Source organism: Elephas maximus, chromosome 1, assembly GCF_024166365.1.
Source record: "Elephas maximus indicus isolate mEleMax1 chromosome 1, mEleMax1 primary haplotype, whole genome shotgun sequence".
NCBI classification, from domain to species: domain Eukaryota; kingdom Metazoa; phylum Chordata; class Mammalia; order Proboscidea; family Elephantidae; genus Elephas; species Elephas maximus.
This window is the reverse complement of record NC_064819.1, coordinates 177,528,482-177,547,863: the sequence shown is the minus strand read 5'-3', so window position 1 is coordinate 177,547,863 and position 19,382 is coordinate 177,528,482. Positions and strand designations below refer to the sequence as shown.

The 19,382-nt window shown below is 42.7% G+C and overlaps 1 protein-coding gene and 1 long non-coding RNA gene across 7 annotated transcripts in view; one reads left to right on the top strand and one right to left on the bottom strand.

Annotated features, from left to right (window-relative positions):
* The window catches only part of LOC126084556 (uncharacterized), a 136,601-nt gene that overhangs the window by 32,235 nt on the left and 84,984 nt on the right, over positions 1–19,382 (bottom strand). The gene's annotated exons all lie outside the window — the stretch shown is intronic.
* TRAF3IP2 (TRAF3 interacting protein 2) overlaps positions 1–19,382 on the top strand; it is a 53,223-nt gene that overhangs the window by 32,277 nt on the left and 1,564 nt on the right. For all 3 annotated transcript variants that reach the window (XM_049899081.1, XM_049899091.1, XM_049899073.1), the window contains 5 exons: positions 272–450; positions 3,648–3,736; positions 11,619–11,687; positions 12,776–12,892; positions 17,264–17,338. In XM_049899081.1, the coding sequence (XP_049755038.1) occupies positions 272–450; positions 3,648–3,736; positions 11,619–11,687; positions 12,776–12,892; positions 17,264–17,338 (529 nt within the window). The remainder of the gene's footprint in view (positions 1–271; positions 451–3,647; positions 3,737–11,618; positions 11,688–12,775; positions 12,893–17,263; positions 17,339–19,382) is intronic.

Genomic DNA, 19,382 nt, shown 5'->3' with positions numbered 1-19,382 from the left:
CTCTTTCTCAGATATGGAGGCAGAAGAGCTAGCTCACTTTTAAGCCTTTGAAACGCTGGTGGCGTAGTGGTTAAGTGCTATGGCTGCTAACCAAAAGCAGTTCGAATCCGCCACGTGCTCCTTGGAAACTCTGTGGGGCAGTTCTACTCTGTCCTATAGGGTCGCTATGAGTCAGAATTGACTTGACGGCACTGGGTTTAAAAGGCTTTCTGTCCTTCAAAGTTTGTCTTTGTAAAGAATGAAAATTGACTGTAAACGTGTTCCTTTCCAGGGACCAGCTGTATAACCAGATACCTAATAGAGCTGGAGCTTTTGAGGAGTCCTTGGAGTGTCCTGCAGATTTGAGACCACAGGGTCCCCAGGCTCTATCCCCAGCAGCTATCCCTAGACCTCCTAGTAACTCTCCAGCCAGAGGAACTCTGAAAACAAGCAATTTGCCAGAAGAATTGAGTAAGTTGTTTACAATGTTGTTTTCTCCTTCTTCTAGTAGGTCGTACACTCTGAGAGTACTTGAGTATCATTCATCCATACTTTAGGATATTTCTCAAATATTCAGTGAAATAAAATTTACTTTCCTGTTTTTTTGCTCTTTGTTCAAAAAGTAACCAGCATTAAAAAAAAAAAAAAATTTTCATTGTCCTTTAGGTGAAAGTTTACATAGCAAATTAATTTTCCAATCAATGATTCTTACACAAATTGTTTCATGATCTCAGTTGAAATTCCTGCAACCTGTCAGCACTCTCCCCATTTCCTCCCTGAATTCCTCATTTCCATTAGTCCAGTCTCCCTGACCCTCACTGTTTTCTCATCTTTGGTTTTGAGCAAAATGTTGCCCTTTTGGTCTCGTATAGTTGATTGTTCTAAGGAGCACATTCTTCACAGATGTTATTGTTGATTTTATAACCCTATCTATTATTTGGCTAAAAAGTGCCCTCCAGGAGTGTCTATAGTTTCAAGTTAGAAGGTTGTCTTACTCTCGGGTGTTTCTCTAGTCTCTTTCAGACCAGAAAGTCTGGTTTTCTTTTTTAACTTGAATTTTGTTCTACATTTTTTACCTATTTTGCCTGGGACTTTCTGTTGTGATCCTGGTCAGGGTGAGTGGTTGGTAGTGGTAGCCGGGCACCATCTAGTTCTTCTGGTCTCAGGTTAGAGGAGGCTGTGGTTCATGTGGGCCATTAGTCCTTTGGACTAATTGCTTCGTTGAGTCCTTGGTTTTCGTCACTCTCCTTTGTTCCAGGCGGGGAGAGAAAAAAGTTGCTTCTTAGATGGCTGCTTGCAAGCTTTTAAGACCCTAGATGCTACTCACCAGGCTAGAATGTAGAACATTATCTTTATGAACTGTGTTTTTCCAACTGTCCTAGATGTCTCCTGAGATTACGGTCCTTAGCCTTCATGTCCATAAGTTGAATCTTGTTATCTAAATAGTTTCTATAGCTGTACCCCCTATATGCTTTATTATATATATATGTATACCTGCAGCATTTACAAATATGTATATAGAAATATCCACAATCATACCTATATATGTACAGGGTATACTCCCATATGACCCCTTCACCTATTTAGCATACATTTATTAGCGTATGTATCTATTCCCAAATTATTGATTTTTATTATTGTTGTTGCAGGATTGTCTATGTTATAGCATTTATCATAGTTTATTCTTGCATACCTCTCAGTGGTTTCCTTTGCCTTGGTCATGTTGGTAACCAGCATTTTTGTATAAATGTTTTTAGTGATTATGAAACTATCAGTAATACTCAGTGTGCTTACCACTAGACTTCCTTAGATACATACTCCAACAAACAATCCTGTCCCTTTTTCCCTCTTCTAAATAATGCTCTTGAGTGGACTTGTCCCTGGATAAATTGATTGGATGACCATGTGGTATTAGCCAGGGATCTAGTGTCTCACCATAAATTAGCAGCAACCATCAAGAACAAGGTCATTTCCTGTAGGAAGGAGCAATCTTGTTTGGAAAAAACAGTTTCATGTTCTCCATACTGCTTCACAACCAAATGCAAACTAAGCCTTTTATTTAAAGAAACATTTGATTAAGTGTCAGGTGATGCTTCTTTTTCCACATTTTGCAGCCAGGACCAGAAATGTTGAAACATCACCAAAACGTTCTCATATTAAGGTCAATCAGGACAGTAAGTTCCAACTTGTGAAATTGTTATATTCTGTTGTGCTTGCTAGAGAAGCTCAGATAATTCTATTAAAAAAAAATTCCATTAAGCCTTTACCAAATCTAGGCACCTCTTTGAACCAGCCTTGAAAGGAAGCCCTTTGCATTTGCTAATTCCTGTTGGGAGATCTGTGCTTTACTCATTTACTACTCTGAAAGAGTTCTAGGATGATGATCTGCTATTGCTTTTCATTTAAGTGGTTTATTTGTCCCCCCGAAAATCTTTTTAAAATACTACATGTTTTAATTGCGACCATTTCTATAGAACTGATGCTACCCTGCAAGGGATATAGTTCTGATGTCAGTCTATAGATCATATTTATCTTACCTAATCTATAAAAGCAGTCCTAAAATTACTTACATAGGAGTTGGTTGAATATTAGGCATTGAGAATAAAATGAATTGAGTGCCATCAATATGGCTGGCTGCTTAAATGGGTCAATATGACTGTTGTACATACTCCTATTTGAGAGCCTGAGCATAGCTGAATACAAATTCTGATTTTCTCTCCAAACCTCCTTTTCTCCTCACCTTCTGCCCCAGGGGCTTCCTGAGATTTAGCCAGTATATTCTGGACTAAACACCAACACACAGAGATTATTTATTTGTCTCTCACTTTAAACTGCTAGCTAGACAATGTCCCTAAGACCTTAACCCAAAAAATGTTGGTTCTCATCCTGTCAGAGTTAAACTTGTCTGCTCATAACTGTCTGCCGCTCTAAGCTAACCTAGGCATAAGTGAGGGAGTGAGCAATGTTGGACTGCCCGATAGTGGAGCCTCTCCCTTAAGTAACGTTCTTACTAATATTTTTCAGCTGCAGTTTAGTCTATTCCAACTTCCTGTTCTTTCCCCTACAAGCGAGTGGATGAGAGGAATGAAGGGGAGAGGAACCACTTTCTCCCTCTCCCCTTACTTGCCCTAGTCAAGCAAGAGTTCCAGTATAGCAGATAGCATCATGAGATCAAACAAGGACACTGCTGGGTGGCCCTGTAGGTCTCCTTTAGCATGCATCTGCTTCTTTGGCAAGCTGTACAAGTATTCCTTGGGCATGGTGCCAGGCGCCTCTAGGAAATCAGGCGGTGGCCTGATCCTAAGGACCCACAAGTTCTGGGTGGTGGATTTTTGTTAAAGCATCATGTGGTTTTTCAGAAGATCTCTTCAGCTTGTCTCCCAGGCTGCCGGTGCTCCCATATGCCCCTGTATTTCTCTTTACCCTGAGCAGTCTGCACTCCCTTGGACAGACCTCCCACCCCTTTGGATTTGAGGAGCTAGGCTCTAGGGACAGGAGTCCAGTTGAATGTCCTACGCCACTGCAGACATAAGCTCTTAGACGCCCCCTCCCCCAGGTTTCCTTTTATTATTCTTGAAGAACAAAAGACATTGCACACATTTCAGAAGGGTTGCTTGGAATTGAATAATTTGACTAGTTTCTAACAAATGTGAAAATCTCTCTTTTAGGGAAAGTCTTTATTACGTATTCCTTGGACACAGCCATGGAGGTGGTGAAATTTGTGAACTTTTTGTTGGTAAATGGCTTTCAAACTGCAGTAAGTATTTTATCCAAAGAGAAAACTGAACAGTTAAAGTGAGTACAATGAAAATAAGCAAAGGAAAAAGAGGTATAAATAGCTTTTGCGGTTTTAAACTTTATAATATGATTTATATTATTATGAACTAAATGGTTATAAAAAAATTTATAGATTTAGGTAATTATTTTCTAGATTTTAAACTATCTAAAGTCCTCATTTTCTTCCTATATGCTTTCTGAGGTGACCCTGAGTGCCTCTGAAGAGCAAGAAGAGTGTCAACTCAGACCGCACATGCAGCTGGCCCTGGCCTGAAGGAACTGCTGGCTCTCGGTACACTTTGTACCTTTGCCCTTTTTTACCAAGTGTGTGTGCCCTTTTTGTGTGTGCTTCCTGTGATATAGGAAGCTGCTGGCTTCACCAGGGTCACCTGCTTATTTAACAAGGCCCTTTTATTCTGCACTGGGCTTTGAGGTTTGGTCCCTTGGGTATCCAACTTCTAATATCCTGGGGCTAACCTACCTAAAACCTAGTGCCGTCGAGTTGATTCCGACTCATAGCGACCCTATATGAGTCGCTATCCTGGGGCTAGCAGAGGCCAACTCCCTGCAGCCTGGCTTCCCCATCACACACATGCCATCGCACACCCTGATGCAGTAGCGATGCTTCTGGACAGGGAATGCATGGCCAGATTCTTGGTTGGTCTAATCTATTTCTAGAAGAGGTAGATTTAACTCAGCCCTGCTGGCTCACTGTGGTCTTGGGCCAAGAAATCTCAGAAAGCAGACTCTTCATGTCCCCCTGCAGTCCCTTGAAATAACACAACCTAAAGCCATGTGACTATATCTTCAGGATAATAAAATACCACAGGAGGCTAAGCAGACGGACTGGCTTTCCTCAAACACTGAGATCACTTCTTTTCCTCCCCAGAGACCTTCTCTGGGTATTTAGTAATGGTGAATTCTAGAGAGTGGAGAAAAATTAGAGGAAATATCTATGAATGGGAATATTGAAGGATAAAGGATACTTAGTAAGAAAATATAAATTTTAAAGGTTATGTAGCATTGTTTAACAGAAGTTTTTATTTGAATTTTTCTTTATCCTATAATACAATTCTTTTTTCTAACCAGCAGTGTCTGAAAGTTAAAAAAAAAAAAAAAAAAAATTTATACAATCCAACTTCATGACTATATAGAGACCAACATTTCATTTTCTCATTTCTGGAATATGAAAACATTGTAGCAACAATGGCATAAAATCAAATTTTAAGATATAAGGCCAACATTTCAGAAAAGATGTAACTTTTTTGATCATTTCCAAATAAGACATATTGATGCCCCTAGAGAGGAGCCCACGTCTTCATGGGCTCCACAGTCATGGGCTACTTAGGTAGAATTTATCTCTATAGTTGACCCTCATCACTTGGAAGCCTTGTAGTGGAGTCACATAGCCCCAGCTTGGACAGTTAAGTTAGCATATTGATATACCAAGATCCCCTTAGTGGATTGATAAAATAAACGGGTAATTTAAAGGGAGTTTAAATAAAGAGACTGTTTACATAGCTGTGGAAAGTCTTAGCGAATGCACAGGGAATAGTGCAATGTCCTGGGCCTAGCAAAAGCAGGGTGTTGTTACTGCTCATAGGTCTGAAGAGACAAGGAAGGAGTGGGTACTGGAAGCTGAAGAGGAGAGCTGTATGGAAAAGCTGACCTGACAAGAGCTGTGAACTTTGGTAGAGATTTGGAAGAAGAAATGGAAGATATCCAGCACATTGAGTCTCTCTGAATATCTACCACAGTTGTTATTGTTGGGTGCCATCAAGTTCATTCTGACCCACAGTGATCCCATGTGACAGAGTAGAACTGCCCCATAGGGTTTTCTTGGCTGTAATCTTAATGGAAGCAGATTGCCAGGTCTTTCTCCCACAGAGCCACTGGGTGTGTTTAAACAGCCAACCTTTCAGTTAGCAGTCAAGTGTTTAACTATTGTGCTACCAGGGCTCACCGTCCAACTTAGTAGTAGAGAATAATTTAAGCACTGGGATAATAATACTAATGGCCATTTATTGAGTACTTACTTCATGCCTGGCATTCAACTTAATATGCCTTTTCATTTCAGATATTTTTATCTCTTCAAATTTTTTATTTATCAGGAGTGACTTAAAAAAAAAATAATGGAATCCCATCATCATCATGGAAATGGTTTTAAGAGAAAACTGGTCAGATGAATATTATTGCTTCCCATTTTCAACCAATAAATGGTTGCCATTGATAAATAGACTTGATATGCCTTTTCAATGTTAACACATTTTAATCCGTACAACCACCCTAGAAAGTAGGTTCATTAACCGCATATTACAAATGAAGATAAGACTTAGAGAGTTTCAGTAACTTTTCCAAAATTATGCAGGTGGAAAGTGGCAGAGCCAAGAGGAGAACCCAGACTGTCTCTTCTCACCTCCAACATTTTATTGCTTCTCCCTCGTATAATAGAAATGGATTACTAATAGAGTCACAAAGAGCTACAAATCTTTCTCACCATTACTTCATGTAGTCATTGGCCATCGGGGATTTTAAAACATGAGCCATCCAAAACAAAAGGAAGGCCATTCCTTTTTTTTTTTTTAATTGTATTTTAGATGAAGGTTTTTACATAACTAGCTTCTCATTAAACAAATAGTACACATACTGTTTTGTGACATTGGTGACCAACCCCACATGTCAGTGCTCTCCCTTCTTGACCTTGGGTTCCCTATTATTAGCTTTCGTGTCCCCTCCTATCTTCTAGTCCTTGCCCCTGGGCTGGTGTGCCCCTTTAGTCTCATTTTGTTTTATGGGTCTGTCTAATCTTTGGCTGAAGGATTAACCTCAGGAGTGACTTCATTACTGAGCTAAAAGGGTGGCCAGGGGCCATACTCTTGGTGTTTCTCCAATCTCTGTCAGGCCAGTAAGTCTGGTCTTTTTTTGTGAGTTAGAATTTTGTTCTACATTTTTCTCCAGCTCTATCTGTGACCCTCTATTGTGATCCCTGTCAGAGCAGTCAGTGGTGGTAGTCAAGCACCATCTACTTGTGTTGGACTCAGTCTGGTGGAGACTGTGGTCGTTGTGGTCCATTAGTCCTTTGGACTAATCTTTGCCTTGTGTCTTTGGTTTTTTTATTCTCCCTTGCTCCCAATAGGGTGAGATCAGTGGAGTATCTAAGATGGCTGCTTACAAGCTTTTAAGACCCCAGACACTACTCACCAAAGTAGAATATTGAACATTTTCTTTATAAACTATATTATGCCAGTTGAGCTAGATGTTCCCCAAGACCATGGTCCCCACAGCCCTCAGCCCAGCAATTCAGTCCCTCAGGGAGTTTGGATGTGTCTGTGGAGCTTCCGTGACCTTGCCTTGGACAAGTGCTGGCTTCCCCAGTACTGTGTACTGTCTTACCCTTCACCAAAAGTTATCACTTATCTATTGTCTATTTAGTGTTTTTCCATTCCATTTTTGATGTTCCATCAGTAAAGGAACTTATTCTGAACTCATACTTTGTGTCTTATGCATTTGAGAGTTTGGAGTACACAAGGCACGCTCTCTTTCCACACTAAGCTTAGAATCAGGTTGAGGAGACAAGACAGTTATAAGTGAGACATCCTTTTTTTGCAAGGGTTGAGAGGCACATATGTCTAGAGAAGAAGACAGAAAAAGTGTTATAATAGTGTATTCATTGTCCACTAGTGGTCACAATGGAGTAGAGTTAGTGAGTTAAAGAGGAGGACGTCATGCAGAGGACACCAATGAGGACAGAGAGGGGACAGGAGCCAAGTGTGAGCATGGGGGAACTGGGGATGGCAACCTCATCTTGAGTAAAGTAGAGAGGGCATGTGGAGAAAAGAGAGGCAAAGTTGGATCACATATGACACAGAAGCTTGCTGAATGGCTAGGACTTGCCTTTACTGATTCCTAAACAGGAATGTGACATTTAGGACAATTCATCTGGGAGCAATGTGGCTCAATCAAATAACTCCTTAGAGTCCACATACTCCCTGAGTCACCCGTTCCTGTATATGAGCCCTCTACCAGTCTAGAGTAACTATACACACACACAACTCTCTGGCTGCAGTACAATCCTGAGCCCAGGAAAGGCCTCTTATTTGGTCTTCTATGAAATAGTAAATAGCTCGTTTTTCTCCTCTTCAAATTCTTCTTCATAGATTTGAAGACTAATATTAAATATCAGTCTTTTCAAGTCCCAAGAATTCTACTTCTTGACTTTCATCACAAACCTCTTCCCCACCATCTCAGTAATTGTTTTCGTGACTGTTCCTTGAATCTGGTCCAGGTTTCATACAATCCTTTTAAAATGTATAGGTCGAAACTGGACATAACGCTATAATAATGACCTGGTGGTGCAGTGGTTAAGTGCTTGGCTGTTAACCAAAAGGTCGGCAGTTCTAAGCCACCAGCTGCTCCGTGGAAGAAAGATGTGGAAGTTTGCTTCAGTAAAGATTTACAGCCTTGGAAACCCATATAGGGTTGCTATGAGTCAGATTCAACTAGATGGCAATGGGTTTGGGTTTTGTTTTTTTTTTTTTGGACCAATGCAAATAAAGCACCACAATTTTATCTCAGTACTTGCACGCTACACATCCATTAAAATGTCCCAGAATCATATTTGCCTTTCCAAATATATATATATATATATATAATTTTTTTTTTTTTTGCTGGCTTACATCTAACTTGGTGGTCCATTGTATCTCTCAGATTGTTAAAAATATAATTATTGTTTGACCATGAATACATATATTCTAATAATGGACATTACATACAGAACAGCTGGTGGATTTGAACTACTGACCTTTATGGTTACCAGTCATACACTTAACCACTGCACCACCAAGGCTCCACTTAAATACCTACTCATGTTGAAATAGGAAACATTCAAAGAAAATTACATTTTGTTTTTTAGACCTATATGCTCCCTGCTGCAAAAACAAACAAAAAAGCATTAATAACTGTCTTTGTTATCCAGTGCTGCTATAACAGAAATATCACAAGTGGATGGTTTTAACAAACAGAAATTTATTTTCTCACCATTTAGGGGGCTAGACATCTGAATTGAGGGTGCCAGCTCTGGAGGAGGCTATCTCTCTCTGTTGGCCCTGGAGGAATGTCCTTGTCTCTTCTGAGTTTCTGCTTCCTGGTTTCTTAGAAATCTCCATGTGGCTTGGCATCTTTCTTACCCCATCTCTCCTCTGCTTGCTTGTTTGATCTCCTTTATATCTCAAAAGAGGTTGACTTAAAAGATATACCATACATTAATCCTGCCTCATTAACATAACAAAGACAACCCATTCTTAAATGGGATTATAACCACAGGCATAGAGGCTAGGATTTATAGCACATATTTTGGGGGGGGCACAATTCAATCCACAATATTTCATCCTTTGGGCCCCCCAAATTCCTGTCCTTGCCACATGCAAAACACATTCACCCCATCACATCATCCTAAGTCTTAAATCAACTCCAAGTTCCAAATCTCATCTTCTGAATAATCTAAATCAAATATCAATGAGACTTTAGGCATATTCCATCCTGGGGCAAAATTATTCTTCATCTGTGAACCTGTGATATCTAGGATACAAGTTATCTATTTCCAAAGTACAAGGGTGGAGCAGGCACAAGGTGGACATTTCCATTACAAATGGGAAAGCTGGAGGGAAAGAAGGGATAACAGGCAACAAGCAAGTCCAAAACCCAGCAGAATAAATTACATTAGCTCTCAAGGCTTAAAAATAATCCTCTGTTCTCTGAGACCATCTGGGCAATGACTCTAGGTTTTAGCTGCACTCTCTGGATTCTGGCTGGAGGCCTCTCAGCTCTGGGCTTCAGCTCCACCTTCCATGCCCTCTGAGATGGCAATTCTGCTCCCTTGGCTTTAGGTGGCCCCATTCTCCTAGTCAATCTGAGTGGCAACCCCACCCCTTTGGCCCCGGCAGGCCCCATTCTTCTACCCTTGGGCATGGAAGCCCCTCCCCCTCAGCTTTAGGTGGTGGCTCCATCCCCTGGCACACCTTAATGACAGCCCCACACTACAGATCCAAGTTGGCAAAGATCTGTGTCTTCAAAACCTAGGAGGCTGTGGCCCCACCCTTTGAGATCCAGGAGACCATGGCCCCACCCTTTGAAACCAAGAAGGCCCTGCTTCCTGTGCTCCTTCCAATAGTTCTGCTGATTTCTGAGCTGCTCCAGGCATGGTTCTTTTCTCTTCTTGAGACAACAGATTGTAGCTCCTTTGTCCTGTTCCCTGCCGTAGAATTCCAAGAGGCAGTTTTCTTTCCTTTAATTCTTTCTCTGTCCCCTTCAGGCTAAGCTGATGGGTTTTCTGCTGTGGTAGTTGATTAGATCCATCAGTCACAGGCTTAATCTCTTTAAAAAAATATTGTGTAGCCACGTCCTTGTTGAACATTCTAGGACATGTATCCTTAGTTCGTACAATCTGTTGTACAAGATTTTCCAAATCTTTAGGTTCTGTTTTCATTTTGCACAAAACCCATTAGTGTTGAGTCAATTCCCACTCATAGCGACCCTACAGGACAGAGAGGAACTGTTCCATAGGGTTTCCAAGGAGTGACTGGAGGATTCGAACTGCCGACCATTTGGTTAGCAGCCGAGCTCTTAACCACTGTGCTGCCAGGGCTCCTTCATTTTGCACAGTTCATTTTTAAGTCCATCTCTTTCCTCTGGCATTTTACTATAAGGATCAAGGAGAAACCATGTGGCTCCTTCAAGACCTTGCTTAGAAGTCTCATCAGCCAGATATCCAAGTTCATCACTTACAAGTTCTACCTTCCACCAAACATTTGAACATCATTCAGATCAGTTGTCAGTGCATACAAAGCATTGTCTTTCCTCCATTGTCCAATCACATATTCGTCATTTTCTTTAAAGCCTCACCAGAAGCACATTTAATATCCACATATCTAGCAACATTCTATTGCTTATGCCATATGTATTCTCTAAGATGATAGGGACTTTCTCTATCGCTCTCCTCACTTCCTTTTGAGCCCTCACCAGAATTTCCTTTGACATCCATAATTTTACCAACAGTCTCTTCAAGGCAATCTAAGCTTTTTACTATCAAAAAAACCCAAACCCATTGCTGTTGAGTCGATTCCAACTCATAGCAACCCTATAGGACAGAGTAGAACTGCCCCATCTGGTTTCCAAGGAGCACCTGGTGGATTCGAACTGCTGACCTTTTGGTTAGCAGCCATAGCTGTTAACCACTACACCACCAGGGTTTCTGGATTTCCTTTAGGGACCTTAAAACTCTTTCAGCCTCTACCCATTTCTCAGTTCCAAAACTACTTCCACATTTTAGGTATCTTTTAGAGCAGCATCTCACTCCCGGTACCAAATTCTGTCTTTGTTATCTAGTGCTGCTATAGCAAAAATACCACAAGTGGGTGGCTTTAATAAACAGAAATTTATTTTCTCACAGCTTAGGAGACTAGAAGTCTGAATTCAGGGTGCCAGCTCTAGGGGAAGGCCTTCTCTCTGCCAGCTCTGGAGGAAGGTCCTTGTCTCTTTTGAGCTTCTGCTCCTGTGGTTGGCGTCTTTCTTCCCCTGTCTCTTCTTGGTAGCTTATGTTTAATCTCTTTTATATCTCAAAAGATATTGACTCAAAATATACCCTACACTAATTCTGCCTCATTCACGTAACAAAGACAACCCATTCCTAAATGGAATTATAACCACAGACACAGGGGTTAGGATTTACAACACATATTTTTGAGGGTCATAATTCAATCCATAACAGTAACTTTGGGTTTTTAATATATACAGTTTCTTGTGTTTTCTTTTGCTCCGAATCTGGAGGAAATTGCTCATGAAGTTCCCGGATCTTTTGCTTCTAGATTGACATATTTGAGGATAGAATCCGTGGCATTGATATCATTAAATGGATGGAGCGCTACCTTAGGGATGTAAGTACATACCAAAATTCTGAGATTGTCTCCTCGTGAGAACGCCAATTGTGAAGTTATTTTATTAAAGAAGCACTGGCATCCCATCCAAGTCCAAAGCTGAGCAAGTCCCGACAAAAGCTCCCTTGTTGGAAGCTCTCCAAAGACCTGGAAAGGAAGAATGGGGGTTGCCCTCCTGGACATGGGCAGGCAGGAAATAACAGTCAAACCAGACACAGGTGGTTGATAACAATCAGAGCAAACAATTTTTTGACCAGAATAGGAAAGAAGGAAATGAAGGTGGGGAATGTGGAGGGAGCGGCAGAATTCAATTTAATCGGAGGCCACCCCAAGTGTTTTGTAGGATTGGGCTGTGCAGCACACCACCCTGAGGCACCTACTTGCTGCCCCGTGATTTGTTTTCCGCCGACAGAATCTATACTGGCCACTGGGACACTTTGTGCTTTAACAAGATAGAAATTGATTGCTGCCAGTATGTCTAAGTCGGCTGCTTCTTTTGGAGGGAGCTGGTGGGGGACGGGAGTCGCGCAGGCTGGGGTTTTGCAGCTTTTCCTTTTGTCTGCAGCCTGATGTTTGGTTTGTGCTGAAGGCTCTGTTCCTACCGAGTGTGCTAAAGTGTACAGTACACACTGAACGCAGGGCAGTCAGGAGTGTAGTAACTGACAGCTTAGATCCCACTGTGGGGAGGAAGGAGGGGCTTTTTTCATAATTGGTGCAGAGACTTTTCACCATGATGATGCAGACTCATTTAGTGATTGAGGCTTTCATTAGACATTTATTAGTACTGGCTGTGGAAAATGGTGGACAAAAGCACAGCTATTTATGAGAGTTCCTCTCTGAGCCATTTGCTCTGCGTGTTTGAAATGGGGGGAGGGGGCTGGAAAGCAGGAGGAGAGGGCACAGGGAGACAAGCTTTTGCCTGAGTAGGAGGTCAGTGCCTTTCACTTTCCAGGAGAATGAGCCTGGCCCTATGTCCGGGGCTTGTCAGAGAATACTTACAGGCCTGCTGGCCCATTTCCAGCCTGCCTTCACCAAATGGACCACACTTTACACTTCCATAAACATGCTTTTCTGCCTCTCATTAACAGAAGACAGTGATGATAATCATAGCAATCAGCCCCAAATACAAACAGGATGTGGAAGGCGCTGAGTCGCAGCTGGACGACAATGAACATGGCTTACATACTAAGTACATTCATCGAATGGTGAGTGGGGAGGGAGCCACAGCACCCCACGCCTCTCAAAGATGGGAGGGCACCTTCCCCAGAGAAAGCCTGTTCCCCCCTAGAGGTCAAGTGAAGTCAGCAGCAAGGCTGGGTGAAGTACCCAAGGGTTCCTAAGTCAGGAGAGGGGGATGTAGTCCTGGATCCACCTGCCTTTGGAAACTTGGGCAAGTCACCACACCTCTGAGACTCAGTGTTCCTGTCAGTAACAAGGGGACATTAATCTGTGATCTCTAAGCTCCAAGATTCCAGAAAGCAGGGCTTTGCTGGTTTGGTTGTTCATAACACATGTGAAGTCCTAGGAGGGGCCAGAGACAGGGCTGTGTCGGGGAGGAGTGGGGAAGTTCTTGTATCTGTATCTTATTCTCTCCCCTGCCTTTTCAGACAGGCAGAGGGACAGAGGAAAAAGGATACATGCTGTTGAGTCCAATAGGCTTGATTCAACTTCAGCCTCCTCAACAGGCTCTGTAACTGTCTGTCATCTAGTGCTGCTGTAACAGAAATACCACAAGTGGGTGGCTTCAACAAACAGAAATTAATTTTCTCATAGTTTGGGAGGATAGAAGTTCGAATGCAGGGCACTGACAGAAGCTTTCTCTCTCTGTCAGCTCTGGAGGAAGGTCCTTATCTCTTCTGAGCTGCTTCTGCTCCTGGGCAATCTTCATGTGCTTGGCATCTCTCTTCTTCTGTCTCTCCTTGCTAGCTTGTGTTTAATTTCTTATATCTCAAAAGAGATTGATTCAAGATACATCCTACACTAATCCTGCCTCATTAACATGACAAAGACTACCCATTCCCAAATAGGATTACAACCACAGGCATAGAGGTTAGGATTTATGACATATATTTTGGGGGGACACAGTTCAATCCTATAACATCGTCCATGGGCCAATTACTTAAAACTCTTGTGCCTCAGTGTCCCTATTAGTAAAATGGGTCACTAACACTTACATAGAAGGTTGCAAAGGTTAGATGAGATATGTTTGTAGAGTATCTGGCACATACTGGATAGTCAGTCAAGGAAAGGGACTGTTACTAGCTCATGATAGATGAGAACATTCTGCCGCCACACCTGAACTAAGGGGCCTGGCCAAACTAAAACCAATGGGAAAAAAATAGTAGAAAATTAGATTTGCTCAGTATCTTAGTACAGCATTCTGACCAAAAGTATCACCCAGCTTTGGTACTAGTTGTTTAATGGAAAGCAGTTCTCATGCTCTCCATGACTGTAGCGATGCTGTGGAGACAGTTCCTGCCTGACTAGAATGCTGGACAAAGCTCATGACTTTGAAACTGTTCTATGGAATCCCTAATGGGGTCTTCATATGGGCTGGCGCTGGGGTGGGGGGGCTCTGGACCTCCCACACCTACCTCTACAATAGCTTGTCTGCTTTTCTCAGCCTTGCTTGTTTACCAAGGATTCTGAGATTTAAAACGGCTTGAAAATCACTGGACTAGAACTTCTAAGCTTCCTTTCAGCTCTAACACTCCATGAGAGTGGGGGGAGGCACCCAGAACGGACATAAGAGCGCAGTGACTGAGATAGGGAGATGGGGCACAAAGCAGAGGTGGCCCAGATGAAATAAGTAAGCAGCATAAAGCGGGAGGTAATCCAGGTCAACCACAGGACATGCAGCTTTAACTCAGGGGTAGTCTTAAACCCCAAGTTTTTCCTGTTTGTGCAACAGCATAGGAAAAGGATGGGCTGGTGGGTGGATGTTCCCCACGTGGTCTCCAGGGTCTCTTTTATCTTTTCCACCAAGTGCTGACCATTGTTTGAGCGCACAGCCAACTCAAAGTAAAAGCAGAGGCAAGGTAGTGAGGTCAAAGTGTAAGGCCAAGGAGTCAGGAGAAGCTGGTAAATCTCCCTCCTATTCCAGGCTTACCCCAGACTGTCAGCACCCAGAAAGGTGCTATTTCTTGAAGTAAACTGCCGTAAAAAGTTCAAGGCCGTCTCTTGCTGCCATCCCTTGGCTGCCTGCTGCGTGTCTACATGGCTCCAGAGCACCCGATGTCCTGCCTGCACTTCTAGGAACCTGCCAGCCCCAGGAGCTGACAGCTGGTGTGTGGGAAGAGCTCCAGGTCTCTGCCAGTTCCTGAGGAAATGTGCCCAGCTCTGCTCGTGTGTGGCAAAGCCAGGCAGTAATATACAGCACAACCTCAGGCCTTGGCTGACTGTGTCCAGACATGAACCAGATTATCTCCAAACTTAGTTTTTTAAGACAATATCTTGGGCCCTTAAACTCTGGGGTTGAGGCCAGATACAGAAGCACCTTACTTTCCACCTGGCTGACTTCCTACCCCCACCCCACACCCCTGGTAAAAGAAAGCCTTAGGACAGTAAGAACTTGACCATGACAGAGGGAGTAAAGAGGTACCCTTGAGTTCATCATAGAGCAAACTACTTCAGAAAGCCAGTATCTGGAGGTATGAGAGCCAGGAAATAAAAATGCACTGTGGCTGGCTGGCCCCTCAACAGATTGGGTAACCTAGTGGTCAGGCCAAATTTGAGAGTATACAGTGTTCTGGAAGCCAGAAACTAAACCCAGTTCTTCACTTTTAAATGACTAATTATATGCCCCTCCTTTCACATGTTTACTCTGTACTGGCGTGGTTGGTGCTTTCAGTTGCACAGTACTTGGTCATTTTAAAATATGCTTTTGGTATTGGTATTTAAAAAGAAGTTCTGAGAAAACACCTTGTAGAAGGTATGTGTGCAGTTGTATATGTGAATATGTATGTGTGTGTATATGTGAGTATGTGTGACTGTGTATTCATGAGGGGCTGCTATGGTGATTTCAATAGCCGGTCGTCACCACTGTCACTTTCTTCTTTGTCTGTTTCTATGCCCGTGCATGATGAAGACTTCTGTGTTACAAAAATCAATTGGAACATGAAATAGTTGGGAACACATAATTCCTCATCTCCTTGTCATCAGAAGACTCAAAGCTTTGTGCTGGATTTGGAAGATTCTAACTCTCCTCGGGCTGAAAATTCTGATTTGATAGGGTTCTTGGCAGTTAAATCTCCCTGGGCCATCACAGAATCAGAAAAAATTGGAACTGGTGTAGGGAATATAAAGCCTGGCAGACAGTTCTTCACGACTGACCTTTCAGCCTCATCTCTTGCCTCTCTCCCAAACCTATTCTAGGCTCTACCCACAGTGGATTACTAGCCGGTCACCAACTATGCTATACACGTTCACATCTCCAGATATTTGCTCATGCTATTTTCTCTGCTGAGAATGTCCTTCACCTCACCCCCACCTTCCCTGCCTGACAAAATTCTTCTTTTCTTTTAGTACCCAAATGACACCTCCCTTGTGACTGTCCTTCACACCCACAATGTAGAAAGGACAGCCCTCACTCTGGGCTGCCACAGCATTTCCTTCATACTTTTCATGGCACATTATGGTGGGTAATTTATTTTTCTGCCTACTCACTAGACTGTTAACTTTGTGAGGACAGGGATGGTATCACTGGTGTTTTTGTAAACTGTTATACTCTTATCATGGCCAATTTCAAGGTACCAACGTGAAGTCAGTAAACACAGAATTAGGAAGAGACATGCATAACCGGCTCTTGTGAGCCAACGTGAGCTGGCTCCAGCACACTTGGGAAGATATCCTAAATCTTATAACTCAAAGTCCAACACTGAGTGTGACTTTTAATAGGCCTTCAATGTGTAATGGGGAGGACTTAAAATTATAAATGTTTGACACCCAAATAAGGAAATCAGGATAAAAATACTGTGTGATTACGTTGCTGTTGTTAGGTGCTGTCGAGTCGGTTCCAACTCAGAGGGACCCTATGTACAACAGAAAGAAACACTGCCTAGTCCTGCACCATCCTCACAATTGTTGTTATGCTTCAGCCAATCACTGAAGCCACTGTGTCAATCCATCTTATTAAGGGTCTTCCTCTCTTTTGCTGACCCTTTATCAGGCATGATGTCCTTCTCCAGGGACTGGTCCCTCCTGGTAATATGTCCAAATTATGTGAGATGAAGTCTCACCATCCTCATTTCTAAGGAGCATTCTGGCTGTTCTCTTTCAAGATAGATCTGTTTGTTCTTCGGGCAGTCCATGGTATATTCAGTATTCTTTGCCAACACCAGACTTCAAATGCATCAATTCTTCTTTGGTCTTCCTTATCCATTTTCCAGCTTTTGCATGCATATGAGATGATTGAAAATACCATGGCTTGGATCAGATGCACCTTAGTCCTCAAAGTGACATCTTTGCTTTTCAACACTTTAAAGAGGTCTTTTGCAGCAGATTTTGCATGATTATGGTTACCATTAACTCCTTGTCCTCATTACTGAAATTAATACTTCATATTTGTTTGATTCTAGATGCAGATTGAGTTCATAAAACAAGGAAGCATGAATTTCAGATTCATCCCTGTGCTCTTTCCAAATGCTAAGAAGGTAAACAAATAAAAAACCTTACAGCTAAGAGTCTTTGGTTTGTCCTTCCATCTCAGAATTTAGGTGGAAAACCTTGTCAAACACTTTATCAATGCTTAGAAATAACAGTAGTGCTACAAAGATCAACAAGTTGTACCACTCCGTTCAGGACCATGAATCAGGAAGGTTTTAAAGCATTATCTGATAGGACCATCACTGCCCTAATTGTTCAAACAGCCATTGCACACAAAGAAGTAGTTTGTGTTTTAACTCATGAGAGAAAAAGAGACTGTTCATCTGATACTTCTTATCTTTTGTACATAACAGTCAAGATGCAGACATTTTATGCTGGCTGCTCCACGGAAGTGTTTTGTTGCACATAGTTCAGGTCTCCAAGCTGTAGAATAACAGGAATTAAATCTACCCAGTTCCCAAAGTGAACTCTGCTGTGGTTCACATGAGGGTTCTTTGCACCAGAAAGACCTGCCAGCTGGTTTGGGAAATGAAAACAAAACCATCTAAGGCCATGTGCCAGGCTTGGCAGAGGGAAAGCAGCGGTGGAGTAAACATCTTGAGAATCAGACCACAGCACCCTGAGCCCAGGTCCAGACTTACAGAATCCAGCTGATGTGACTGGAAACCTAGGGTGGTACAGTATACAACCTAAAGAACAGTACATCTTTCCATCCCCACTGCCCCTCCCTTGCCCAGGCTCCCTTTCCCCTAGAACACTGCAAGAGTCTCCTTACTGGTCACCCTGCCTCCACTTTGACCCTGGACTAGCCACTGTCTGCTCCATCACCAAAGAACATCTAAAATGTAGATCTGATCTGCCTCTCTCCAGCTTAAGCGTTTTGCGGGGGTTTCCCACTGACTTTGGATCACATTCACCTTTCTTAGCATGACATATGAGGCCTCTCAGAAGAGGACTGTGTTCACCTCTTCAGCCTTATCACCCCCTGCACACATGTTCTGTGCTCTGGTCATCCTGGATTATTTCTGCATGCCCTCACATGGGCCATGTTCTTTTGTGTCTCTGTGCCTTTGCACTTTATTACCTCTGCTTGCAAGACCCTTCGCTGGCTTGTCTGCCTAGTGAACTCTTGCTTATCCTTGTATTACTCAATCTCTCTAGCCTCCCCTGACCTCTTCTCCCTGAGGCTGATTTATTTAATTGTCCTACTCTTGAGTGCTCTTAATTACAATACCTTGAGTCAATGGTATGAAGTTGAGAGCTGAGGCATGGAAATAATTGTTTAGGATTACTGGAGCATGGTGATATAAAAAGCAGATCAACTTTTAGTTGGTTTTATTATTGTTTTTAAATCCTCATCAGACTGTCCCCTATTGTCTGCACTTGGGGCAGACTGCCCCCACCGCCTGCCCCCTGTACACCACTGCCTAAAATATAATTGCTTTATATTTTGCCTCCACTGTTAGACTTTGAACTCCCGAAGGCAGTAACTGTGTCATTTTCATTTGGGGATCCTCAATACCCAGCATAATGCCTAACATACAGCACGTGCTCAGAAAATGTTTACTGATTATACGGAGCTTCTAATCTTATCCTCCTACACTCAAGGAGTCCCATCTCATCAGAGTAAAAACCAAAGGCCTCACAGTGGTCTACGTGGTCCTCTCTACTTCCAGATCTCTCTTACTCCCTTCTCCCCCACTCCAGCTCAAGCCACACTGGCTTTGTTGCTCCTTGAACAGACCAGCTACGCTCCCACCACAGGCCCTCTGCATTGCATCTTCTGTCAGCCTGAACCTGGACATCCACAAAGCTCATTCCCTGCACTCTTTTTAGGCCTTTGCTCATTTTCTCAGTGAGACTTTTCCTGAGCACACTTTTTAACGTTTCAGTCTTGCTCCAGCACTCCCTGTCCCCTTCCCTGCTTTATTTTTCTCCACGGCATGCATCAAACACACCATACATTTTACTTACTCATTATCTGTCTCTCCCCACCAGAATGTCAGCTCTATGAGGGCAGTCTGAAACTACATACCCAGGGGCTCAGGCTCACAGCTTCTGCCTTTGTCTGGTAACTGAGGTCTGGTGGGC